This window comes from Salmo salar, chromosome 09 (genome assembly GCF_965601325.2).
Source record: "Salmo salar chromosome 09, fSalSal1, whole genome shotgun sequence".
NCBI lineage: Eukaryota > Metazoa > Chordata > Actinopteri > Salmoniformes > Salmonidae > Salmo > Salmo salar.
In genome coordinates, this window is record NC_138299.1 from 25224817 (window position 1) to 25252159 (window position 27343).

At 44.1% G+C, this 27343-nt stretch overlaps 2 protein-coding genes and 1 pseudogene across 2 annotated transcripts in view; 2 read left to right on the forward strand and 1 right to left on the reverse strand.

Annotated features, from left to right (window-relative positions):
- The window catches only part of mnat1 (MNAT1 component of CDK activating kinase), a 61137-nt gene extending 56401 nt beyond the window's left edge, over positions 1 to 4736 (forward strand). Inside the window, exon 8 of the mRNA XM_014210730.3 lies at positions 4408 to 4736. Within this exon, the coding sequence (XP_014066205.1) occupies positions 4408 to 4528 (121 nt within the window). The 3' untranslated portion in view covers positions 4529 to 4736. The remainder of the gene's footprint in view (positions 1 to 4407) is intronic.
- Positions 4737 to 4911: 175 nt separating this feature from the next.
- On the reverse strand, positions 4912 to 8116 carry LOC106610919 (tRNA (guanine(37)-N(1))-methyltransferase pseudogene; annotated as a pseudogene).
- A 1231-nt stretch (positions 8117 to 9347) lies between these two features.
- Positions 9348 to 22413, forward strand: slc38a6 (solute carrier family 38 member 6). Its single transcript, XM_014210728.3, has 16 exons — positions 9348 to 9686; positions 11050 to 11180; positions 11334 to 11407; positions 11743 to 11795; positions 11997 to 12036; positions 14569 to 14647; positions 16709 to 16794; positions 16889 to 16947; positions 17031 to 17096; positions 17606 to 17662; positions 18450 to 18529; positions 19163 to 19263; positions 19521 to 19645; positions 19863 to 20007; positions 20248 to 20342; positions 20551 to 22413. The coding sequence occupies exons 1-16, from the start codon at positions 9594 to 9596 to the stop codon at positions 20632 to 20634; spliced, it is 1368 nt and encodes a 455-aa protein (XP_014066203.1). The 5' UTR covers positions 9348 to 9593; the 3' UTR covers positions 20635 to 22413.
- Positions 22414 to 27343: the final 4930 nt, after the last annotated feature.

A 27343-nucleotide genomic window follows, 5' to 3' on the forward strand; every position in this document is an offset into this window, starting at 1 on the left:
ACCATACCATAACCCCACCGCCACCATGAGGCACTCTGTTCACAACATTGACATCAGCAAACCGCTCACCCACACAACGCCTTACACATGGTTTGCGGTTGTGAAGCGGGTTGGACATACTACCAAATTCTCTAAAATAACGAGAAATGAACATTAAATTTTCTGGCAACAGTGTGACAGAACTCCACATTTTAGAATGGCTTTTTATTGTCCACAGCACAAGGTGCACCTGTGTAATGATCATGCTGTTTAATCAGCTTCTTGATATGCCACACCTGTCAGGTGGGAGGATTATCTTGGCAAAGGAGAAATGCTCACTAACAAGGATGTAAACAAATTTGTGCACCAAATTTGAGAGACATGAGCTTTTTGTGCGTATGGAACATTTCTGTGGTCTTTTATTTCAGCTCATGAAACATGGGACCAATACTTAATATTTTTGTTCAGTGTAGTATAACAAAGAGCTGGACATTCTATAGGATCCGTACGTTATCATGGGTTTTTGTATGGACTGAAGGACCAACTAAAATCACGCTGACAAATGTCATTCTGTCATCTCTATCGCCTGCATTAGTCTATTCCCGCCCCCCTAAGCGACATAATGGACCAGTCCAAAGTGACCCATATTTACCCAATAACAGGAGGCTTTGAAAAGGCCCAGATCGAGTTGCAGCTAATGCTCCAGTGGGGCCCGGAGAGTGAAAGATGTTACCGGCCGAAACGGCTTGGGTTTCAGGGGCCTGTGAACAAAAGGCAGCCAGTCCTCTGGGAGAAAGAGAATGAGGAGTGAGGGGGGGAGAGGTGTAAGCCTAACTTTGTCTCAGAAGGTAAAGTACATACACAGTATAGTGAAATAGTAGCAGCAAAGCTGGTTCAGTGCACCATGTATACTGTTAAGTGTCTCATTCATTTAGTATATGTCTATTGCTGTGTAGCAATTACCAAACTTAATTATCTGTTTGCAAATGTTTTATGAAGCACCCGTGTAAAATATCTGTCTGTCTGTCTGGAAGAGTGTGTGTGTGTGTGTGTGTGTGTGTGTGTGTGTGTGTGTGTGTGTGTGTGTGTGTGTGTGTGTGTGTGTGTGTGTGTGTGTGTGTGTAAAGTAGAGCTTTGAGAGGAGATGCACTTACAGGAGGAGAGTTAATGGAGCTGAACTGAACTAACGTGTGGCGTTAGGGGGGAGCAGACCGACTGGTTTAGTTTAACGGCTTTAGACTAGTGGACTCGCTGGTGATGATACTCAAAGGTGATTTCACTCTACATCCTCCCACTCTCTCTCTCTCCTCCCACCATTATTCTCCCTCCCTCTCTCTTTCGCTCTCCCTCCTTAGGGGCAGGCTGGTATAAAGTTACACAGAGCTCTCAGCTTTCTTGGAAGGAATGACCACACGAGTAGCTTGGGGATTAGATTAGCAGGAAGAGCAGACTTAGCTGGGCTGGAAATAGACCACTTTTTCACTGTTAAAAGGGCCCAGTACAATATAATCAATAGTCAGCACTCATCTGCTGTGGGGAGAGGAGCAGGAAGCCATCGGAGAAGGCATCAAGTGCTCTGTGAAGGACAGGCTACAGGAGCTCAGGCTAAATGAAGTTATTATTAATCACTGGGATGCCTGTTTTGGACTTGTGTGTTGTTTCTCTAGTGGGTGAAGAGTGGTCTTTATGTACAAAACCCGATCCGTCCTTCTCTTCTTACGTCTGGAACTTAACCACTGATGGCTAGAATTCATTTTCTGTTCATGTCAATGCATAACACATTAGTAAATGCCATATTAATGACCATGCATACGTTATGCTCAGCAGTTGGTTTTTAGATATTAGTATTTTTTTCATATACTGTGTACCATGTTAAATACACACAGGTACACATATAAACCGCCAAAAAGAAATGCTCCATAAACACATACTCCAACACACACCACCTCCCTCCCACTCTCTCCGAGCCTCCCCACGTGTTGGGTTACTCTGTAAAGCAGACCGAACCGGAGCAGAAATCAGAGGGCTGTCTGTGTGCTCACTTCCTATTTCACTTTCCCTGGCTCTCAGGGACAGGAGGCACAAATCCTAACACGTGTGGGGGCTTTAGCCCTCTGTGTTTGGGCTGTGAGTGTGGGAGAGGAGAGGGGTGAGGGTGTGCTGTCTGTTGGGTCTCAGTGGCTTGAGGACTATGTTAGCTTAGTAGTCAGAGACTGTAGAACCCAGTGAGGGAGGCCCAGTAGTGTGGGGGTGGGAGGTTGCTGACTGATAGCCTAGGACTGAGTGTGGGAGGAGGAGGGGAGGTAGAGTTAGGAAGAGCACCCCCGTCACCACAGAGACCAGGGTACTAAGGTACAGTAGACAGCTCAGCTGTTTTTCCATCTACAGCTCAGAGTGAAAATTAACAGTGACTCGCCATCCTCTGGTGGGCTAGGGCGACATCTGTATGCACTTAAAAATAAAAGACATCTATAATACTATAATGGTGGCAGGGTGGAGGGGCTCCGAGGCACAAGGTGTTTGTGAGTGTGCACTGTGTGGGGTTGACGGGCTGTTTACTCCTGCCTTCATATGGGGCTGAGGGAATTCTGGAGGGCTAGAAAAACCTTGGGTGTGGGCCAAGTGTCTGAGGAAAAATCAACCAATGCTCAAGAAACGCTTCACATCAACTGCATCAATACCCTTGCATCCAAGCTTTGGATGTGTTGACTGGGTGATTTTGTTTTTAAAGGCCTCACCACCTCTGAAGACCGACTGTGTAGATTTTATCTTCACATCACATATACAGTAGTTGGTAGCAGTGATGCTAATATAGGGATGATGGAGAGGGGATAGTAGACTAATATACAGTGCCTTTGGAAAGTATTCAGACCCCTTGACTTTTTCAACATTTTGTTACGTTACAAGCTTATTCTAAAATGTATTATTGTTTTTTTTCCCCTTATCAATCTACACACACAACCCCATAACCACAAAGCAAAAACTGTTTTTTAGAAATTTTTGCAAATGTATTAATATTAAAAAACAACACATTTATAAGTGTGCAGACCCTTTACACAGTACTTTCTTTAAGCATATTTGGCAGTGATTACAGCCTCGAGTCTTCTTGGGTATGACGCTATAAGCTTGGCACACCTGTATTTGGGGAGTTTTTCCACTTATTCTTTGCAGATCTTTTCAAGCTCTATCAGGTTGGATGGGGAGTGTCGCTGCACAGCTATTTTCAGGTCTCTCCAGAGATGTTCGATCAGGTTCAAGTCCAGCCTCTGGCTGGGCCACTCAAGGACATTCAGACTTGTCCTGAAGCCAATCCTGTGTTGTCTTGGCTGTGAGCTTAGGGTCATGGTCCTGTTGGAAGGTTAACCTTTGCCCCAGTCTGATGTCCTGAGTACTCTGGAAGCAGGTTTTCATCAAGGATATCTCTGTACTTTTCTCCGTTCATCTTTCCCTCGATCCTGACAAGTCTCCCAGTCCCTGCCGCTGAAAAACATCCCCAGAGCATGATGCTGCCACCACCATGCTTCACCGTAGGGATCGTGTCAGGTTTCCTCCAGACGTGACGGTTGGCATTCAGGCCAAAGAGTTCAATCTTGGTTTCATCAGATCAGAAAATCTTGTTTCTCAAGGTCTGAGAGTCTTTAGGTGCCTTTTGGCAACCTCCAAGCAGGCTGTCATGTGCCTTTTACCAAGGAGTGGCTTCCGTCTGGCCACTCTACTTGGTAGAGTGCAGCAGAGATGGTTGTCCTTCTGGAAGGTTCTCCCATCTCCACAGAGGAACTCTGAAGCTCTGTCAGAGTGACCATTGGGTTCACCGCCCTGACCAAGGCCCTCCTCCCCGATTTGCTCAGTTTGGCCGGGCAGCCAGCAAGTGTATGGTGGTTCCAAACTTCTTCCATTTAAGAATGATGGAGGCCACTGTACCCTTCCCCAGGTCTGTGCCTCAACACTCCTGTCTCTGAGCTCTACTGACAATTCCTTCGACCTTATGGCTTGGTTTTTGCTCTGACATGCACTGTCAACTGTGGAACCTTAGGTGTGTGCCTTTCCAAATCAATTGAATTTACTACAGGTGGACTCCAAGTTGGAGAAACATCTCAAGGATGATCAATGGAAACAGGATGCACCTGAGCTCAATTTCGAGTCTTCTAGCAAAGGGTCTGAATACTTATGTAAATAAGGCAGTTTATTTTTAATACATTTGTAAAAATGTCTAAACCTGTTTTCCCTTTGTCATTATGGGGTATTGTGTGTAAAATAATGAGGGGGAAAAATGCATTTAATACATTTTGGAATAAGACTGTAACGTAACAAAATGTGGAAAAAGTCAAGGGGTCTGAATACTTTGCAAATGCACTGTAGGTGCTGACACTGCTTTGTTACAAAATTATATTTTTTACTGGTATGTTTCTTCTCTCTTTCTGTTGGTAGGTATTTGAACCACGTGCGTACTGCCCAGCCCCAGGACATGGCTGGAGGATACAACTCAGGACTGGCGTGTCATCGAGCCATCCAGGATGCCTTCAGTGGGCTCTTCCATCCACTGGGCTGACCCCTCAAAAACAGAGGGAGGAGCTCAGAAATATGAGGCTGTCAATATAAACTCTTGTCCTAGGACTCAAATCACCATCCTGCTCTACATTGTGGAGGGAGCCATAGACCGCTATGGATGGTGGTTTAAAGTCAGACCAGGATGTATATGTTGCTATTTTTGTATTATCTTATTTTCATTTTTATTAAAATAAATATTTAAAAAACAAGCCAGTTGTGGTCTGAACCATGTCCTGTTTGTTGGATAATAAAACTATTGAAACAATGCCTTATTGTTTGACCTGGATAATGGACCAGTATTTGAAATACAGTCAACAACAACAACAACCCGTTTGAATGTTTTTTTTAGGTCAAGACGTTACCATGATTTAGATCATGACTGCCTCATTGACACTTTAAAAAAATAATGTGAACACCATTCAGAGATCAAAAACGAAATGTATAATTTTTATGTCTCAGAATGACTTCCTTGGTCAAATATATTCAATCTTTTGTCTCCCCACACTTCTGTCTCTTTGGCGCTGGTTCTTCTATGGTTTCTGAGGAGAGTATTTGTATTTTCAGTCTTTCAGAGTGAATGAATCATGCATGTTTGAGTACTGTGTGAATGAAAGCTCACCTGCCTGTGTGTGTTCTTACTGCTGAAGAGCACCTCTTTGGGGATGGTGAAGGTCACACACATCATCTCCTTGTTGGGTGCCACATTCCTCACCAGATGCACAGAGCACGGCCCCTCTTGGGATAACCCCAGGCTGGCTGAGGCCCTTTCCACCATGTCTCTCTGACGGTCGTACTCCTTAGAGAACCCATAGCAGTGCACCTGCGGCAGTTTCACATCACATGTACACTGGCTGTCCCCTTCCGCAGGGCAGGCAGCTTCTGCTTCAGTGGCCCCTGGATGAAGGCCCTGCCGTCCAGGTTAAAGGTTGCGACCTTATGCTCCACCTTGTTCAGCTTACAGTTGTGCTGCAGCCAGCGGTGGGACTCAGGTTTGAGGTCATTGGCCAACATAGTGCAGCGGGGATGACAAAGAGACCCACACCAGCGAACACATCCAGCACAGTGTCACCGCGTTTTAGAAGAGCCACCACACGCTCATGCTTCGTGCTAAAACGAGGGTTCTGTTGGGGTTCGTTCCTTGTCAATCATTGGCTCATTGGTGAAATTAGCATTCTGACAATATCTTTAATTAAATCATTCAAAAACCTTTAATGCAATTGCAGACAGAAGTTGGCAACAGGAACATAGCACGCATGTTTCCAAGTAAGTTCTGCAAAATAGAAAAGGGTCCAAGTTTTATCATGCCTACAGTCATATATCTTAGTGATGTCACTGCCTACGTCATTACCGTCTTCTCATGAGACCAAACCCATGGCTACATAGCTAAACAAGAGTTTTAGTGTTATCTAAAAGCTTAGCAGTAAATGTCCAAGTTGATTTATACTGGAATATCTGACTAGTCTCTTACCTCTTTCACTCCCCTGCAGAGTTCTGTCTTCACAGTCACACATGTCTCAGACAGTTTCTTTATAAGAGGCAGAGATTATAAAAGACTGTGGAACAATATTAAACCTTTATAATGAATATATACACTGCTCAAAAAAATAAAGGGAACACTTAAACAACACAATGTAACTCCAAGTCAATCACACTTCTGTGAAATCAAACTGTCCACTTAGGAAGCAACACTGATTGACAAATTTCACATGCTGTTGTGCAAATGGAATAGACAACAGGTGGAAATTATAGGCAATTAGCAAGACACCCCCAATAAAGGAGTGGTTCTGCAGGTGGGGACCACAGACCACTTCTCAGTTCCTATGCTTCCTGGCTGATGTTTTGGTCACTTTTGAATGCTGGCGGTGCTTTCACTCTAGTGGTAGCATGAGACGGAGTCTACAACCCACACAAGTGGCTCAGGTAGTGCAGCTCATCCAGGATGGCACATCAATGCGAGCTGTGGCAAGAGGGTTTGCTATGTCTGTCAGCGTAGTGTCCAGAGCATGGAGGCGCTACCAGGAGACAGGCCAGTACATCAGGAGACGTGGAGGAGGCCGTAGGAGGGCAACAACCCAGCAGCAGGACCGCTACCCCCGCCTTTGTGCAAGGAGGAGCAGGAGAAGCACTGCCAGAGCCCTGCAAAATGACCTCCAGCAGGCCACAAATGTGCATGTGTCTGCTCAAACGGTCAGAAACAGACTCCATGAGGGTGGTATGAGGGCCCGACGTCCACAGGTGGGGGTTGTGCTTACAGCCCAACACCGTGCAGGACGTTTGGCATTTGCCAGAATACACCAAGATTGGCAAATTCGCCACTGGCGCCCTGTGTTCTTCACAGATGAAAGCAGGTTCACACCGAGCACGTGACAGACGTGACAGAGTCTGGAGACGCCGTGGAGAATGTTCTGCTGCCTGCAACATCCTCCAGCATGACCGGTTTGGCAGTGGGTCAGTCATGGTGTGGGGTGGAATTTCTTTGTGGGGCCGCACAGCCCTCCATGTGCTCGCCAGAGGTAGCCTGCCTGCCATTAGGTACCGAGATGAGCTCCTCAGACCCCTTGTGAGACCATATGCTGGTGCGGTTGGCCCTGGGTTCCTCCTAATGCAAGACAATGCTAGACCTCATGTGGCTGGAGTGTGTCAGCAGTTCCTGCAAGAGGAAGGCATTGATGCTATGGACTGGCTCGCCCGTTCACCAGACCTGAATCCAATTGAGCACATCTGGGACATCATGTCTCGCTCCATCCACCAACGCCACGTTGCACCACAGACTGTCCAGGAGTTGGCGGATGCTTTAGTCCAGGTCTGGGAGGAGATCCCTCAGGAGACCATCCGCCACCTCATCAGGAGCATGCCCAGGCATTGTAGGGAGGTCATACAGGCACGTGGAGGCCACACACACTACTGAGCCTCATTTTGACTTGTTTTAAGGACATTACATCAAAGTTGGATCAGCCTGTAGTGTGGTTTTCCACTTTAATTTTGAGTGTGACTCCAAATCCAGACCTCCATGGGTTGATAAATTGGATTTCCATTGATTATTTTTGTGTGATTTTGTTGTCAGCACATTCAACTATGTAAAGAAAAAAGTATTTAATAAGATTATTTCTTTCATTCAGATCTAGGATGTGTTGTTTAAGTGTTCCCTTTATTTTTTTGAGCAGTATATATTGTTAATCTGTAGTCTAGGACCCTATAAATGTAAGGAGGGAGGGGTCTTATAACCCCTCCCCTTCTATTAATACAACATAGGCATAATCAATTATTATAATACATTAAACATGTGGTACAGCCCTTATCATGACCCCTAGGTGAACCCCATGACAGTTCCAATACACACAGGAGAAATCAAACTCATGTCACCGTTCTCACGCACCTATAGCAGAGGGAGCGTGAAGATAAGGAATGAATGCAATGCACATGCCTCTGATTTCATGACAAACTATGTTTCATCAAAATCACAATTTCATAGGACTTTGGTCACCATATTTTCCTCTCCAACCATCACCTCCATCTTGAAGAAGCGGTAGGTGGAGTCGATGGTGTTGGTCTTATTGACCACACAGGTCACCCCAGGGTTCTTATCCATTATGACTTGGCCTGGAAATTGATTCGCAACAGCAGACAGCATCATGCCAGTAAAACAAAATGAATCAGCACTATTGTTTTCCCTCACACACGCACTTAATGTATTTCATCGGTAGCTAATTGACCACTCAGGAAACACAATCTTTGGAGGGTGGTCAGGGATTGAAGAAAGCATCACTTGTAAAATACACAATGACCTGTCAACAGCATCTCTGATACCCATGCCTGTGTCTGTCTTCTGACAGATAGTACTACTTATATTGTGATGCAGAACAGTACAGTATGTTTGTGGCACTCTCACCTATGAGATTTCTGTAGGGCAGCTGGTGCTCCCGCAGGTTCATATGTGCAATGTGACCCACTCGACTAAACCCTGAGTGACATCCAGTCCCTCTGGAAGCAGAGTGCGCAGAACCTCCTCACTCTTCAGGTTATCATAGGTCAGCCGTAGCTTGTTGCGCTGTAGCTCTTGAGGTACTCCAAATGACCGCAACGCCTCGGCGTCGCTGAATGAGTTGGGTGAGGAGACACTGGCAGGGTCCAGCAGCAAGAGCCTGTCATTATCGCTGCCTTCTGACCGCCACAACTCTTCGCATGCCTGGGCGCTGGAGGGCTATTTCTTTCGGGCTCTTTACCAATTTATTCAGGACTTATTTTGTCACACGCAGGGCTGGGACAACAACTATCTGGGCAAAGGCTTCTTTATCCAAACAAGTCATACCTCGGACCTCTGGAGGAGCTGTGCATAAGCTGGGCTCCATCGCTCTGTATTGTTGCTGCACAGGCATCTGATTCGGGAACACTCACAGAACAAGTTGATGCTCGGGACCGCAGAACACTGGGTCCGGTATCGATAGCGGGATTGCAAGCTGTTTTAAATTTGTAGTAGTGAGAATATTCTAGGAATAATCCTGCAATGACAAATCGTAGAAGAGGTCTCTTTGAAATATTACCTGTCCTAAGCATCTACATTAGGAAAATTAAAAACTAACAGACAATATATGTCAAATATAAAACGCATAATTGACACACAACACTGAACGATTACTGTTTGATATTGCATGGAAAGATTACTTTATTCAGTACAAACGTAAACATTGAAACGCATTCATCACCTCAACATCGGCTCTGCATAGCGCGCACATGGCTATGTCATCATTAGTGGACTTGTTTGCAGCCACATGATTCGTCAAATGGAACTGTCGATCTCTGATTTGATAGAAATGTTGTGCGACCTATAAAGGCGACGAATACAAGCGGAAGCGTTTTCATGTCATATGACCACCTCAAATCAACTGTGAGAAATTGCAGACACAGCTAGAACGTTTCTCATAGTGGAGCATATTTTGTTGGTTAAATTAAAGGAAGCGTTTGCCGTCAACAGGCACCACAAACTGCACAGATGAGGTATCTATTGTATTGGTTGTTGTAAGTAACATTCTACTAACGCCTTGCTCGTGGGTAAGTCACCTGGAGACATGATTATCAATGGAGAAGGCACCACCGTCCATTCTGACCATTGGGCCGCTGCGGAGGACATGGGCAGCGAGACCAACCCTCTCCTGGGAAATGTAAGTAAGCACTCAGCAACCGGTTTACAATCCCAATCTAGCCTACTACAACTGGTCTCTAGTAGGGAGTCTATATTACATTAGAAAGTGAAACGGTCAAATAGAAGGCAGGACCCAGCTAGTGAACATGAGTCACATGCTCAATCTGTACAATTCTATCTCACATGACACTTTAGTTCACTTGCATTGTCTCCCTCAGCACTTTGTAAATCATGCACATTCTCATCTCAGGCTGTTTGGCATTGCAAAGTCCACATTTCACAATGATTTGACCCCAGGGAGGAACTGTACGCATCCCATTAGAATGATTTGTTAAAAGTTATTATTGAGCCAGCAGGTAGTGACTAGTAGGCTACATATTACTTTGGCATTTTCACACATCCCACTGTAAAGTGAACCTTAGAGGTCATGACAAAGAAAATAATGGCCCCTAATAAGGTCAAGCATTGAAACACTGGTCTTTAAAATGATTGATTGGACTGGTTACTCATTATGGTGATTGATGGCTGTGAAACAAATGAACCTACACGGGAATTGGAGCACCTCAGAGGTTTTACTATGGCACCGAAAGAGCTTCTCTGCAAGTTCCCATATCGCCTCCATGTTTAGCCCTCTAGTCACTTTTTAATGTGTTCATATTTTGCATTACTCATCTCGTATGTATATAATGTATTCTGTATTCTACTGTATCTTAGTATATGCCGCTCTGACATTGCTTGTCCAAATATTAATATTTTCTTACTCCCATTCCTTTACTATGATTTGTGTGTGTTGTATGTTGTGAAATTGTCAGGTATTACTTTACTGTCGGAGCTAGAAACACAGCTATTCGCTACACCCGCAATAACATCTGCTAAACACATGTGACCAATAACATTTGATTTGATGTAATTATAGTGCACTTCCTGTCCACTGCTGTAACCTTGGCTATATCAGATCCAAAAACGTGTATGTTAATCCAGACTCGTAGTCCTGTTTGCTGTGACACTGACACCAGGGTTGTGGCTGGATCTCTCCAGGGTATTCCCGAATAGAGAGGCCAAGCCGAGCCAGGCATCACCCTTAATATACCCAGCTCAGGCAGCTGTCCTGCAGGCTATGGCTCAAATCCACTCATCCCTCATTCCATTCCCACATCCTACATTTCATTATAGTACAGTGATCCTCATCACCATTACATCTCAGAAGGGTTTCCTCTAAGTAGTAGAGTCAGTCCGTGTGTCCCTTTCTTGATTGTTTTGTATCAGAAATTGTGCTTTCAAGTAAAAGTAAGCTATTGTGTAGTCAGTTGTATATTGATTTGTGATTGACTGAGCTCTCCTTATGCCCCCCCCCCCCCCTCACTCTTCCGCTACCTCTCCAGAGAGCAGAGGAGCCAAGGGCTAAAGGGGCCTCCTTTACCTCCTCGGTCTTCAACCTGATGAATGCCATCATGGGCAGTGGCATCCTGGGCCTGGCCTATACTATGGCCAACACAGGCATAGTGGGCTTTTGGTGAGTAGAACACATCCAGGCATATTTTTAAGAAAGAATTGAGCTGCCTCTTAAATCCTTTGTGTGCTCAGCTTTCCCATACAAGCTCTACAACTGTATCTCTATGTATGTCACTGTGATGTGAATGTGGCTCCATGTCCACCATGTCTGCAGTATCCTCTTGCTGCTAGTGTCCAGTCTGGCAGCTTACTCTATACACCTCCTACTGAAGCTGTGTGATCATACAGGTGAGCTGGCCTTCAGAGCTCATGTCATCTGTGTCTGTATGATAGAGCATGATTAGGCTGACGGTGTAATAATGTCAATCTAGCTCATTCCATCTGATCTCTTCGTCAAGCTAAAATAAACCCACATGATGAGTCAGGTGATGGCACACCTCTAATTCAATCGTCTTGAGTAGGTTACTACCAGTATTGTCTCCTGAGAGTTGGTTTCGATGTCAATGGGAATTAGAATTATAGTACACTTCCATATAGTTCCTGTTCCAGATTAGGTGTGAACTGTAGAGAATGTACAGTATGTTTGTTTATAGTGGATTGATGTGTTTATCTGTCTCCCATAGGTATCACCTCATATGAAGACCTAGGAGGCAGAGCCTTGCAGAAGCCAGGCAAAGTGAGTCCGAATAACAAATCATAAGTCACAAATAAATATTATTCACTGTTTCCATCAAGGAGGAAGTAAGACATGAAGCTTGACTTGTATGCCTAGTACAGTACTACACATTTATGGAACGTTATGATCCCTGATATTTCACTTTTGTACCTGCGTAGGAAATAATCTATCATTCAAGTAACACCCTTTTAAATTTTGTAGGTTCTTGTTGGAGTCACTATTCTCATCCAAAACATTGGAGGTAAGGTCAGCTTTGTTTCTTTGCTCTTAAGTTCCTCAATTCTGCATCCTGCAGTTGTAACATTTGAAATGAAGTAGCACCATTGAGAAGTAACATCTTACGGTGAGGCAGACCTGGCTCTGTTTAGCCTCAATGATGTCACAGTATCAGATGTGTCACTGGCGGGAGTGAGGAGGGTGTCAAGCTGGATATGTTTCCTGTAACTGTATGAGGCCCCGGGTTCAACCCCTGGCATCTCCACTCCTTTTAGGGCTCCTGGGTGGCGCAGCGGTCTAAGGCACGGCATCTCAGTGCAAGAGGCGTCAATGACAGTCATTGTAAATACGAATTTGTTCTTAACTGACTTGCCTAGTTAAATAAAGGTCAAATGAAATAATAGTAAATAAACTGCTCATTTGACTCGTGTTTACTGCAGTCTTACTGGGCCTCCTGCTGGAAACCAAAGGGCCCTGCACCACAACCCTTCCTGGTGTGGCCATTGGCCCGAGTCCCTGATAACCTTTAACCTCAAGGTACTGTCCCCTCTGGCCCATTCCATATGGGGCTGAAACACACTAATTGGTCTCAGATGGTGACCCTCATAGTCCCACCCCTCAGTGATGAGACCTAATGGGGAGCCCCCACTCCTACCTCCCCCTCCCTTCCTCAGCCCTACTTCTCACACAGATGGGAGCCGAGGTGCTCTCTCTTACCCAGTCATTAGCAGCAGGGCTGAGTGGATTATTATTGCAGTGCCCTTTGAAATGTTTGTGGTTGTCCCAGCATGGGGCAGTCCTTGAGAGAGGGCCTATGCACTGCCATGCCCCCCTGTCCGTCCTTTTATAAGGGGTGCAATTAGCTCACTCTGGGTAAAACACTTATCTACCCTGCCAAAAGCTGATGGGCCTATCGACCTTAATTACTACATGGCCTAGGGCAATGGCTCCCAACTAGGGGTACTTGGCCTATCCACAGGGGGTACTTGAGAAGTCTCATGAGATCATAGGCCTACTGGTAAAATGCACATGAGGGGGTACTTCAGGGGTACTTCAGGCAGAGTAAAATTCAGTTGGTGGTACAGTAACTGAAAGGGTTGGGAACCACTGGCCTTGGGCTATCACAGGCCCCCGCCCACTAGCTTAATGAAAGTGCCTCTGTCTGGTGCTGAATACACCTTCCCACTGTCTACAGGATACATACTGTACATACACAGTACACCAATTCTCCTTTTTTTGTTGATGAAGACCATATTTCAACAGCTTTTGATTTAATCAATATTATTTTTATGCTCATGGCCTTATGTTTAGAGATGTAAGTATATTCCCCACTACCAATGTGTCTGGCTTGTGGAAGACGTTGTCTACTTACCGTAAATGACTGCATGAATCTAAACAATTCCATCATGTTTCATCATGTTCCCCATGTCAAAGTCTATATGGACCCGTGAATGTATTTTATGCCTGGTCATAAGGAAGGTCGGGGTTCTGTGGTCCATATGCCAGACGTCAGACTAAACTCCAGACTAGGTGTACTGTGTTTACCATAGTGTCTGTGAACTGAGCTCAGAGAGAATGTGTGAGCAAGGAATACCACTGGGCTATAATACCACTGGGCTATTACCACTGAGTTATTATGTCTGAGGAATGGAGATTCCTGGCACCCCCATAGTAAAGCATGCCAACACTGTAACTGCACTTCATTAAGGCCAGGGCAGAGACAAGTTGGCATGTGATGCTGGGGTTACCTCAAATCCTATGAGAAAATACACTGTTAAAGGCACAGTGTTCATTTCATCTGTGCGAGTCCATGATAGGCGCCCAATGAGTATCTGTGCGTGTGTCTGTCTGTGTGGGCAGTAGTGTTGGAAGAGTTTTCTAATGAAAACAATTAGTGGATCAGTAGGGATAAGGGTACAGTTTAGTTTAAAGGAGACAGGAAGTCCAGCCCCAGGGCAGTCTGGTCCAGGCAGCTTGCCCTCCCTCATTCCCCAACCTAATCCCCATAACGCTGCCTCCCTTAACCATAGCAACTGACTAACACTCTCTCACTTACCCTGACCTAAACACTTCTCACCTCATGTCATTTGCTCCCTCTGTCCCTTTGCCCCGCTCTCTCATATTAGGGGTGGGAAGTCTGACCCACAGGAAGTGACCTAAAGTCTGGCCTCTGATTGGCTGTCAGAAGAGTTTGGGTGGGGGCTTATGAGACTCATACGATTTCCTGTTTCCTAGGAAGCAGGAGGGAGGAGGAGAAATACCTGGATTAGTGTCAGGGATCATTATTGTTAGTATTCCTTCCCTCTCCATTCTGGCCGCCCTGACAGGGCTTCTGCAGTGGAAACATCTGCATAGTGTCTGCAATTTATGCTTAGCTGGGTGATCCCTGGAGTCTGCTGCCCCACCTCTGTCAGCTTGGAGAGATGTGGACTAATATTCTAAACCTTTGTCTGACCTGTGTTTGGTTGGAACAGCATATTTTATTATTTGCTCTTGCGTGTGAACAATGTGGTTGTAACTCTCTCTAATGAACGTCTCTGTTGATATTCCTCCCCAGCCATGTCGTCATACATGTTCATCTTGAAAACAGAGCTTCCTGCAGCCATCGCCAGCTTCCTGAGCCCAGAGACCTCTGGGTATGCATACACTTCCTGCATTTTCAATTCAAATGAGTAGACCTCTTGTTCAAACAAGAGACTAGTTACCAAGACATTCCTCCTGTGGTTTAGCTGCCTTATCACTAACAGTTATTTCTGTCCATATGGTGCATTAATCACATGACCTGACTGACACAGGTAAAATGCCATTTAGAGCAGATTTGGATCAAATAACTGACATAAGACGAAGAGAATTCTAACCACAAGGCAGCTAAACCTGGAATTAACTACTCATACCTAGCCAGGCATCAGATTCAGCTAAGATCACATGAAGAATGTGGAGGAAATATGTCACCAAACCACAATACTGTCTAGCAGGGCTTGGAGGAAAGCCTCAGTGGTGTTGTGTAACGTGGAGCAGCATTGGAGGAACTGTTCCTCTGCCTGACTGAGAACCGTTCCTCAGACTTCACCAGTGTCCTGGCCGTCATTTGGGCCTGGCTGCCTGGAAGACGTACCCCTTCCCCTCCCTACCTCCCGAGAACAGCCCACAGAGAAGTCCAAGGCCTAGAAAGAAGTTACATTCACTTTATTACCAGCCACACTGAGCTGAGCGATAGCTGTGGCTGGTCTTGGCCCAGTCCGTCAACATCTGACTCTTCCCCTCACAGCTGCTTTGTATTAGAGGCACTCCCTCGCCCCAAATCTCTTGCATATGTTCCCTGGAATCAGAGCGATACAACGGGATATCAATTTTGCCATTTTAATTATGGCCGTGCTGAGGGAAACAAAACAGCGCTGTTGATGAGTGGCTTTGGGATGTTAACACACTCATATTGAAGCCCATTAAATGCTAAATACTCCAGTTGATTTATATTAAAAAGCATTTCCCCTTTGCAGCCTCATTTATCTTGGTATCCCAGAGTGAAAGGCAGTCAGTTGTAGTCTATTTTGGAGCCTTCGAGTCGTGTCTGTAGTGATTTATGTACTGCCTACGGTAAGTCAATGGGCCCTTGTTAAAGGCCACTGACGAAGCCAGGCACAGTCATGGACAGCTGGGATAGGTTTCTGCTGCATTGACCAGATTTATGCTAATCTCCAACACTTGGTGGAGATGGACTCATTGGCAGAGCTAGTCAAAACTCGGTCCCATCCTGCAGCTTGTTATACCACATTTCACGGGCATTTCAACAACCCCCCCCCCCCCTCCATTGAGTAAACTAACCAGGGTTGTTCCATATCCTCCAGAGAGCCAGTGGCGATATGGGCTTCCCTTTGTCAGCAGCAGTGTGGGTAGAAGCAGAGGAAAGGTTCTGAACTGAACAGTAGTGTAACCTGATTGTCCTAGGGAAGGGTTTAGGTTTGAGCTGAGACAGGCGTTTGGGTCAGAGTGGTTGTTTACATGGCATCCTGTTAAGGAATGTCCACCCCGTGCAGACAGAGACAAAACTTTGGGCCACTATGGTAACCCAGGAGCTGTGAAACTGCCAAACGAGTCACTTGGTGTTGTGGTCAGAGCAGGTGCTGCTGATACTGGGAGCCCCATAAACAGCCCTGAAGCCAGTCCCCCATGACCCCACACTGCGTCACTTTCCTTCCCTCCCAACACACAGCAGCCAGAGCCACCGCTTACCCCCATCCCGATCGACCCCAGCGGAGCCAGCATGCCTTCCACGCGTCACCCTTTCACCCTCCCCCCCTCGCTCTCCCACCACCCGCCCTCTGAATAAACCTCCCAAGGCTATCACTCAGCAAAGGAAAATATTATTTTCCCTCAGAAAAAAAAAACAGCGATTGAAATCTGGCCCCATCTGACAGAGCGACAGAACGTTTGCATGTGAATTACATAATTGTTATGGTTTGTGAGAGTTAAAGCCTTTAATTTATACCACATGAGGAGACTGTCTCGCTGTATTTGAGCATGAAATGGAGACCCTTTTTTTTGTTTTTTTGGAGGGGTCCAGGGGAGAGGGAGATTCCTCATTTGTGTCTTCATCATAAACTGGGGGGGGGGGGTCTGAAGATATCAACTCATCTATGAAAACAGAAAATATTCTCTTTCCCTCTCTCCCTTCATCCTCTCTGACCATCTCTCTGTAGGGGGGCCTGGTATGAAGATGGCAAAACGTTGCTGATTCTGGTGACGGTGTGTGTGGTTCTACCTCTGGCTCTGCTGCCCAAGATTGGTGAGTGGCCTTGTTTGGCCTCGTCATCTGGCGCTCTTGCCCCTGAATCTTTGATGGCCGTGTATATCACCATCTCTCTCCTTCCACCCTCTAGGTTTCTTGGGCTACACCAGTAGCCTTGCATTCCTCTTCATTCTCTTCTTTACAGTTGTGGTGAGTTCAGTTCAAATCTTATGCTTGTAAAGGACTTGTTTCTTTTCCTCCATAATCCACCTGACCTGTTGCCTCCTTCCCAGGTTGTGGTCAAGAAATCGGCCATCCCTTGCCCCCTCCCAAGCAATGTGACCCTGAGCATCAACCAGGTAACAACCACAATGCAAACTGCCCTGGCCACACACACCAAATACTGTTGGTCACATTGACCTGAAGGCTGTGAGCTTTACTGCAGGCCTGGTTCAGGGCCATAGGATTAGGCCATAGGATACAATCCTGGAGATTGAGTTTCTGAATGGGAGGCTTTGGTGGCTGACTGAGCTAGTTATGTATGACGAAGACCAGGGAACACTGCACTGTGATTGGTGCCAGTCCTGGAGGGGAGGAAGTACCTATGACCTCGCCAGTGCAAGGAAGTGACCTTTGACCTTGTTGGATATAAGCGCAGCACTATTGCTTCCTTGTACACAGTCACGGCTTTGGGTCCATTTTTAAATGGCTGCTATTTACATTTCTCCACAGCCATGACTGGAATTTAATCTACCCCAACAACGCTCACATGTTCAGCCACCTTTTACAACTGGTCTCGTTTAAGAAGAAAAAAGAAGGGAATAGCTTTAACTTTGCTGCATTTTCTCTGTTCATAACATTTTTCCAGATATCCAATTCCTCGGAATCAGAATGTACACCCAAACTCTTTGTCATCTCCAGTAAGGTATGTCTGCATTGGTTGAAAAGTTGTCTCCATCAACCCTGGATATGTAATCCATAAAACACACAGAAGCTATATAATAATTGGTAAGCTGCAATAAGTAGTGCAGTACAATGATTACAATTGCAGAAACAGTCTTATGGATCTTTTAGCGCTTCAGTAAATGGCACCGTCTGTCTCTAGTTCTTAGTTGGTCACTGGTGAGATTTCCCAATCATTAAGAGTGCAGGGTTGTGCAGTGTATGGAATACCACGTGTGTGACATTACCACACTTCAGTTTTGTTGGTAATGACTATTATTACTCCAACTACTAGATCCGCACACACACTGCCGCTCCCCCTCCCCGGGTTACCGTATAAACCGCTCCCCCTCCCCGGGTTACCGTATAAACCGCTCCCCCCTCCCCGGGTTACCGTATAAACCGCTCCCCCCTCCCCGGGTTACCGTATAAACCGCTCCCCCCTCCCCGGGTTACCGTATAAACCGCTCCCCCCTCCCCGGGTTACCGTATAAACCGCTCCCCCCCCTCCCCGGGTTACCGTATAAACCGCTCCCCCCCCTCCCCGGGTTACCGTATAAACCGCTCCCCCCCCTCCCCGGGTTACCGTATAAACCGCTCCCCCCCCTCCCCGGGTTACCGTATAAACCGCTCCCCCCCCTCCCCGGGTTACCGTATAAACCGCTCCCCCCTCCCCGGGTTACCGTATAAACCGCTCCCCCTCCCCGGGTTACCGTATAAACTGCTAAGGCCTAAATGACGGCAGTGTGGTGAATGATTGTGTGTTTCAGAGTGCTTACACCATCCCCACCCTGGCTTTCTCCTTCCTCTGCCACACTGCCGTGTTGCCCATCTACAGTGAGATGGACCGGTCAGTACCCTGCCTGACACATCCCATACACATCATACTGTACATACCTGTGTATTTGATGTCCTTACTACAACCCTCGGCCTGCATGGGGTCACTCTGTCTTGTTGTTAATCAAGCATAATAACCTCAGCCGCCGTTTATCCTCATCCTTCCTCACTAAATGTATATATTTCTGGACAAATAGGATGTGAAAGTGACGTCCACTTTACTTGCGTATCATCTCCCATGCTTTTTTTAACTGGCTTTACAATTATATAGTCATATTCATGAAAATGCATCTATCTATCTAATCTATCTAATCTATCTCTTTCATAAAAACTTTCATAAAATGCATCTGGTAGAAGTAAATTCATCAAACAAATAGAATTTTATATATATTTGTTTGTTGAATTTACTTCAACCAGATGCATTTTATGAAAGTTTTGCTCTTGAATACCATTGTGCTATGTTTCTGTCTATTGAAGAGCATTCCGAAAAACTACAAGGCTGAGTGGGCAGTCATTTCCTGTTTACTTTCACAGCATATTGCTATGGAAATGATAATGGCCTCTGCAGTTATCATGTATGTATTGTGGGGCCTTTTTAAATGTATGTATCCTGAAATAATAAATCCGTCTCCTGATGTGTGTTTAGGCCCAGTAAGAAGAGGATGCAGAATGTGACGAATGTTAGCATCTCTCTGAGCTTCCTGCTCTACCTGGTCTCTGCTTTGTTCGGCTACCTCACCTTCTACAGTAAGCGGACAGTGACACCTCACAGAGAGAGAGCTGGTTGAAACTATTAAATCCATGGTGTCTCCCCCTCCTTCCAAAATGTTGGACCAGTCCTTCACTCAAATCAAATGTTATTGGTTCCATACACATATTTAGCAGATATTATTGCGGGTGTTGCACAATGCTTGTGTTCCTAGCAGTAATATCTAACAATACACACATCTAAAAAGTAATGGAATTAAGAAATATTAGGACGAGCTCTGCTATATCTTTGACAGGCCACGTGGACTCGGAGCTCTTGCTAAGCTACGACACGTACCTACCGCGTGATGTTTTGGTGATGGCTGTGCGTCTGGCCATCCTGCTGGCTGTGCTGCTTACTGTACCCCTCATCCATTTCCCTGTAAGTACTGTACCCCTCTTAGACTACTGCTCTGCGCCTACTTGTCTGCTTACACTCTCATACTTCCATATGAGTAGTTGGGGCATTCTGTCTGCTAAATGACCAAAAATGTACATGTCTGTCCCATCGAAAGTTCTGACTTTCCTCCAATCACAGTACCATATTTTAATGAGTCCAGTTGTATGACTGCTCTAAACCTGTGCTGTCTGTCCTAAAGGCCCGGAAGGCAATGTCAGTGCTGTTTTGTGGAGATAGGCCTCTCTCCTGGGTGTATCATATCTTCTCTACTCTCCTGATCCTGACTATGGTGATGCTGCTGGCCATCCTCGTCCCTGACATCAGGAATGTGTTCGGGGTTGTGGGTAGGTGTTTAGTCATTTTAACTAATGGGGTTTTCTTTGAAGGGGGGGGGGGGGGGTAGGATTATTATTGTACCATTTGCATTCATACGTTAGAACCTTATCAGCTAAATGGGTTTCAAATGGTTGGTTAATGTTCTCATGTTTAGGGTGACTGTCTTTTAATCTGTTGTTTGATTTGGGTGTTAAGTATATTGTGTATGTTCTGAGATGTTTTACCGCCTGTGTCTCTGCATCCTCCAGGCTCGACCACGTCGACCTGCCTGTTGTTTGTGTTCCCGGGTATCTTCTACCTCCGGCTCAGCAACCAGCCACTCAAGTCTCTGGAGTCTGTCGGGGTAAGTGTACACTTCCCAAATGCATCCTCATACTGGAGTTGTTTAGAAAATAGAAATTTGTCATGGCTGGAAACTCAAGAAAACAACACCACTATTGAATTTATACAGCCATCCATTCATAGTTATTCTACAATATCATCTGGCAATGTAATGATTGACTACCTGGGGTTGTATATACTTTAATACTAAGGTGATGTCACCCCCCCAGGCTGTATGTCTGCTGATCTTCGGCCTGTTTGTGGGACTGCTCAGTCTGTGTGTCATCGTGGTCACCTGGGCACAGAACCCCTGAACAGGACCACAGAACTACCCACAGCTCTGCTCCATAGAGCCTAAAGGGAGAATTATGCCAAAGAAATACTATTAGGCAGCACAACATAACACTATGACCACAAAAGACTGTATGACCACAACACAGTGGCATGACCTCAAGATCACTGCATCACTTCACCCAGACTCTGAAAGCATTTGACTGCCCAACACCCCAATACAATCAGTACTGTTTTTATGTGAACTGTACCTTTTAGCTATGGCGCTTCAGAGTTGCCTTTTTTACTTATGGACAATGTGTACACTTGACAATACTACTTGAATGTGGGATGATGTATCGGAGTCGGTGAAGTTATTCTATTCATACTGTTATTTTTAAACTGCTTTTAAACTCCCTCATTATTGACAAGATTAAGAAATCGTTCATAATGCTCATTCATAATGCTTTGGAGAGCCAAGCTCTTTTATTGGGGCTGACCATGCTGAAGATCGACCAATTACCAGAAAACAGAGGCGTCATGCTCATAGGGGGCACATGTTTCCCCTCAGATCTGTCAAATTTTTCAGATGTTAAGTTAATGACAACTTAATTTTTAAGCCCATGTTTTATCTTAATTCTTTTTTTAAAGATCTGTCAGCAGTATTTGACAGAGGGGGCACACTGAGTGGACCAGGCAAAGAGGCCCCCCAATTCTCCCTAGTAAATGGTTCCTTCCAAGGTGAACCATGGAACAAAGTATAGAGCCAGTGATGGGTAGGACTTGCAGATGGTTTGTTAATAAATTAATTTGACAAGCTATGTAGCCTCCTTGTTGAATAAATATTTTGTTTCTACTGTAATACTAGCCACTTAACAATTTTATGAAGTTAGCTTAAACTAGCAAGCTAGATAGGTTCCCAATCTACCAACCACAGCCTGAATTTGCTTGGGAGCTAGTTATCAGTCAAATTAGAGTATCTTATCTAACCATCTTGGCTGGAATGCCTGCTGGCAAGGTTGCTAGACTTTAGAAAAGCAAGCAATTTCTAAATGTACTGAATAAGACTCACATTCCTTTCAATCTTTTACCCAGATTTTGTCAGAGAAGCATATTTAGTTTCTTAAAAAAAAAGCACCACTAGTCAGGAGGATACAGACAGCTCAAGACATAGATAAATACTTGGTTTAAATGTAATCTGGCACCTTATGATAATGATCATGATATGTGCCTATATGATCCCATATACTGGTGTAATATCCTAGGCATGTTAGTGCAGCATATCGAGATGTGATATACAACAGTCAGAATGACACACTCATCAAAATGACAATCGACAACAGGTAAATGACACCAGGTAAAGAGGTATGCTTACATAACCAATGCAGAAAAATAGGCATATCCTCATGTACTTTGCCCCCTCTAAAGTGATGGGTGCATGACACCCCTGGACCTTTTTAACTCTACATCACTAGTAGCATCACTGTGGAAGACATGACCTGCCAGATCCCTAAATTAGTTTTTGCATTCAGAGACTGAGATTCTTGTTTGTAAATGAAAGTGCTGTGTAAAATAAATTATTAGTAGTTTACGTGGTCTCTCTGACAATGTCATTTTCAGTTACTTAATGTTGCTCTGATGTGTTGAGTGAATATACTATACACACCTTGACCGCACCTCCGGTATCAATCGTAGAAAAGTTATCCTACTGTGTCTTACATCGACCTGGTTTTAAAACATTAAAATGCTTATCATGGTTTATCAGCTGTTGTATTACATGATACAATAAATGTAAAATAAAAGGGAAACATTGATTTGTATAATTGACTTTGGAATTTTAATTGAGTACTGCTGTGATCTCCTTTACTGTGGAATAATAATCACTCCCATGTATTTGCATGCATTGTATTGACGTTGGGACAATCTCTGCAGTGTAGCGCTTGGGGTCTGTAACTAATGAAAGCAAAATGCCCAGTACGTTTCCAATCATGATGCTGTTTAGATTGTCTCTCTGGAACCTCTGGCCGCTGCACTGCTGCTTCTAATCTGAGGAATGAAGTACTCTGGTCCCCAGGCCTAGCAGGAGTCCGCCCACTCCTCACACCCCCAACCAGGGGTTAGGAGGCTCCCTAATCCAGGGAGACAGTTTACTGACTATTAAAAAATAATATGGGAGATCTGCTATCGTCAGGGGAGGGAGGACATGGTGTGTCATTGCTGGAGTATTCTGGTAGAGATTTGCTAGTTTGGCTCACATGTGGTTTAGTTCTGGTCTACCTCAGCAGTGAGGAGTCCAGTGTCTTTCCTATGACAGGCTTTACACCCCAGAGGAAGAATCTCCTAGTTTCGCTTTATAGAAACCAAGGGGAGAATCTCGATTGCATATGCCTTACCGCCTCTTCAACTCATTGGTGAAGGTAAGAAGGGCGGGACCTCTGGCTTTCTCATCCAATGGGTTTTGAGAAGGAAGTGAGGAGTATGCAATTGAGATCTTTTCATAGACGCTACACCCTCATCTGCCCCATAACTACACAGATATATTTCCACAGTGAACTGATCAAACAGAAAAGTAATCCTTTGTCTGCTTGTCTGACGACTTTGGTTGCAAAGAGAGGCTTCTCTGTAACGCTTTGCAGCAGAAACACAGGCTTGTTAAACAGTAACAGATGAGTTGTACAGATCATAGCTATCTGTCACCACTGTTGTCTGTTGGTCAGCACACAGGTTTTCACAGAAATGGTGATAATCAGGAACATCACTACACTGATGGCCATGTCTTATGTTCCCAAAGGAACCAGTATAGAGTAAGTTGCCAATCACTGAACAGAAGCACCATCTAGTGTTTGACCAAGCTCACAGCAGCCTCTACTCCACCTCTACCACTGCTTGTTGACATTGTGTGCTTTGTATACGTAGACTTTGGTAGAGAGATGTAACCAAATGCAGCAGTTTTCTCCAAGCTTTTTCATGAGTTTGAGCTGTATGTTCATGCAGACCAGAGATGTTTTAATGGAGGGTTGAGGCATGTGTCCCCAGTGTTTTTGTTTTGCTTAATGGACTTAACGGAGGAGAGATTGAGTGGGGAGGAGGGAACACTGGGCTTAAATTAAACCTCTGTTGCCCCATAATTTCTTTGAGCTGTCGGTTTTATTTTTTCATTTTCTTTCTTCTGTTGGAGATCGGGATGCAAGGTACCACCACCAATTATTATTCCATGTCCCTACTCTGACCCTTCTGTGTGTGTGTGTGCATGCACATTTTAAATAAATATATTCAAAAGTCTTAAGAATTCCAGTTCAATGTATTCCTATTCTCAGAACTGATTAAAGATACAGAGTAAACCCACAGGGACACAGTATAATGTCCTGTAGTCCTCCCAGTAGGAAGAGACAGGTCCTGGCCAGACACATGGTCAGACAGTCCAGGTTTCCTTAGGTAGTCCTGGTGTAACAGGGTGTGTGGTAGTAGCCAGGATGATCAGTGGTTGGCACTGAGAGCGTGGTCATGAGGGAGAGCAGAACCTCTGCTTGAGTGCCACATTTCCTGGTCATTCCTACAGCAGATGAGGAGAGGTCACTATAGGCTCACTACAGTGGCTTGGTTACAGTGCCAGCTCTACTACATCTGGCACTGTAGGAGATCTAAGTCCTGTAAGACATCTGCTTACTGTTCACCTTTACAACCTATTCAAAGTCAGCACTGAGAAGAAGTATTGTAATACTTTCTGATATTTTACTTTCTCCTAGTGGCGGTGTGAGTTTTCATTATTCTAACATTATGGTTGTGGAATGTCACGCAGACATGAGAACAGTCTGAATCTACTTGTAAATACTATAATAGATCTCTACATAATGTAATTTGACAGTGTCACCACAGATTGTGTTTTCGTAACCACTGTGTCATCCTGCTGCCTCTAACCCCTCCTCCTTGCTTCTCTCCATCCCCCCAGACCATCTTCAACCCCAATCGATTTACATGGTATATCAGTAACCATGCTTTTCACGTCAAACTAAGGACATTCCTCACTCTGAGGACTCTTTTAAGTCCACAGATGTCCCCTCATTCACACCACTCCAGTCATAATAGGGCATTTCCATGTAAAAAGACCCATGCACACCAACATGTGAAGTTCATAGCAGCATATCAAATTGGGTGTCAAATGAAAGCTAAGAGTCTATATTTTTTAGACTTCCACATTTTCTTATAAAGTGGGATTAACATGGATTTAACTGTCATTTTTTGTCAACGATCTACACAAAATACTAATGTCAAAGTGGAAGAAAATGTTAATTGTTTTTAAGTGAATGCATTCTTGATTAGATAAGTATTCAACCCCCTGAGTCAATACATGTTAGAATCTCCTTTGGCAGTTACTACAGCTGGGAGTCTTTTTTGGGTAAGTCTCTAAGAGCTTTGCACACCTGGATTGTACAATATTTGCCCATTATTATTAAAAAAATTCTTCAAGTTGGTTGTTGATCATTGCAAGACAGCCATTTCAAGTCTTGCCATAGATTTTCAAGCCGATAACTGTAACTAAGCCACGCAGGAATATTCAATGATAGTCTTGGTAAGCAACTCCACTGTATATGTGGCCTTGTGTTTTAGGTTATTATCCTGCTGAAAGGTGAATTTGTCTCCCAGTGTCTGATGGAAAGCAGACTGAACCAGGTTTTCCTCTAGTATTTTGCCTGTGCTTAGCTCTATTCTGTTTCTTTTTATCCCCCAAAAAACTCCCTTCTCCTTGCTGATGACAAGCATACCCATAACATGATGCATCATGCTGCCACCACCATACTTGAAAAGAGTGGTACTCAGCAGTGGCGTCATTTCACCTAAACCTAGGGTAATGCAATTTGAAGAACAGCAAAAATAAGCTAAATTTACTCCAGCCATTATCAACTTGGCTGCTGTAGCTTCAGTCACCTCAGTGACTTAAAATTCAACAAACACATGCCATACAGCAATTAGCTGGTAGACACTAGCTCAGAACCGAGATTAAAAACTGTAGTTTCATGTCAAGTTAAACAGCCGACGTTACCTAACTTTCACCTCTGCACTATTCAGTGCAGATGCGTCAGCAGTGGCATAATGCAATTTCTCGGGCCTGCAAGGTCTGAGAAATGTCATGCTATTTTACAATGAATCTGAGAGAAAATGTTGCTGTTTTAGAGCTCAGGGATTCTTGAAAGATGGGACAATCTCAACTTTTTTTCAACAAATATGTCTTAATATTAACAACATTTGAAATATATATTTTGATAGACCAAAGTATCAGCTATCACACAATGTGAAGGAACAACCTCATTTTTCATAAAATGCAACTAACTGGTGTTATGTCAACTCCATCAGACACCATAAAGGCATTACATCTGTACAATTATTGTCCAACAACTGTTTAAAGGCCTTGATTGTTTAATTCTAACATTAGATTATTCAAATATGTAATACAAATCTCCAAACTTATTTTTGTTTCGTTTTATAGCACTATTAAATGGCCCAGGGCTAATTATGTTAATATTTTGGCATGTATTTTTTAGATTTAGGACATTAAACAACATTTATAAAGCAAACATGATCCCTTGGGTCTAACACAGGAAATACTTCAATTGTTTAAGCATATGTTACAGAACAGTGATTGCTAAAAAAAAATCTCAAGGGGGTTAGGCATCAGACATGGAGTTGACAAGCCACTGACAGGGGTTGACAACATACTCAAAACAGACATATTTTTGCCTCAAAATGAAAGTACAATACAAACATTTGTAAAATATGGAAAATTATTCATTTGAAAATCCCCAATAAAAACCACCATTCTGTCAGATCTTTCAGCAATCTGAAGGAGTTGAAGTAAGACAAAAATGTCATTTTTCTTCAGTTTCTTTATGACTCTAAAACCTTATTAAATGAAACATATTTGAACCAAAATTAATTTTCTATTTTAATCAATCAGGCAGATTGAGTTGACAGTTTAGGCTTGTGACCATGGTGATTCCAATATTGTTTGTTTATTTTTTTTAATCAAAAGTAGAGAACTTTACGGACCATGAGTAAGACCACTCATGGTCTGTAAAGTTCTCTACTTTTGATTTTTTTAAATAAACACTACATGTAATGTGGACATGAATAAGGGGTATAGCTGACCCTTCTTATACCTGATTCATTTAGGATTTTAGACAAATCTGATGGAGTTGACCAAATCCCCTGAAACATCTTTTAGGAATCAAGGTATTTAGAAAATTCCAATCTTTTCCATTATAAAATTCCCAAAATGTTAATTTTAAGCTCAAATAATGCAGCAAATTTGAAAAGAATCAACTATAAAAATGTAGTTTCCCAGCTGGACGATGATTGTCCAAACTTTCAAGAATCCCTAAGCTAATTTCCTGTTATTCTACACATTTTAGCATGAGGCTGAGAGAACATTTTGCAGTTTTAAAGCTAATTTCCTGTCATAAAAAAATACAAATCTTGGTTTATGAGGTATTCATATGCAAACCGGGGGGCCCGACCTCCAGGGAACCCAAACTTTTGGGGGCTGCGGGGAGGTGCTACGCCAGTGTGCGTCAGCCATACCTTTAGTGCTCTCAGCCAGACTGACAAATGCAGTGCATTCGGAAAGTATTCAGACCCCTTGACTTTTTCCACATTTTGTTACATTACAGCCTTATTCTAAAATTAATTAAATAGTTATTTTACCTCATCAATCTACATACAATAACCCATAATGACGAAGCAAAAACTGGTTTTTAG

Excerpts from the sequence above, each read along its gene's own strand:
- slc38a6 (XM_014210728.3), top strand. The coding sequence starts at position 9,594 with ATGATTATCAATGGAGAAGGCACCACCGTCCATTCTGACCATTGGGCC. Across the intron at positions 9,687-11,049 it reads CCAACCCTCTCCTGGGAAAT|AGAGCAGAGGAGCCAAGGGC; the intron begins GTAAGTAAGCAC and ends CTACCTCTCCAG. Across the intron at positions 16,795-16,888 it reads GGCTCTGCTGCCCAAGATTG|GTTTCTTGGGCTACACCAGT; the intron begins GTGAGTGGCCTT and ends TCCACCCTCTAG.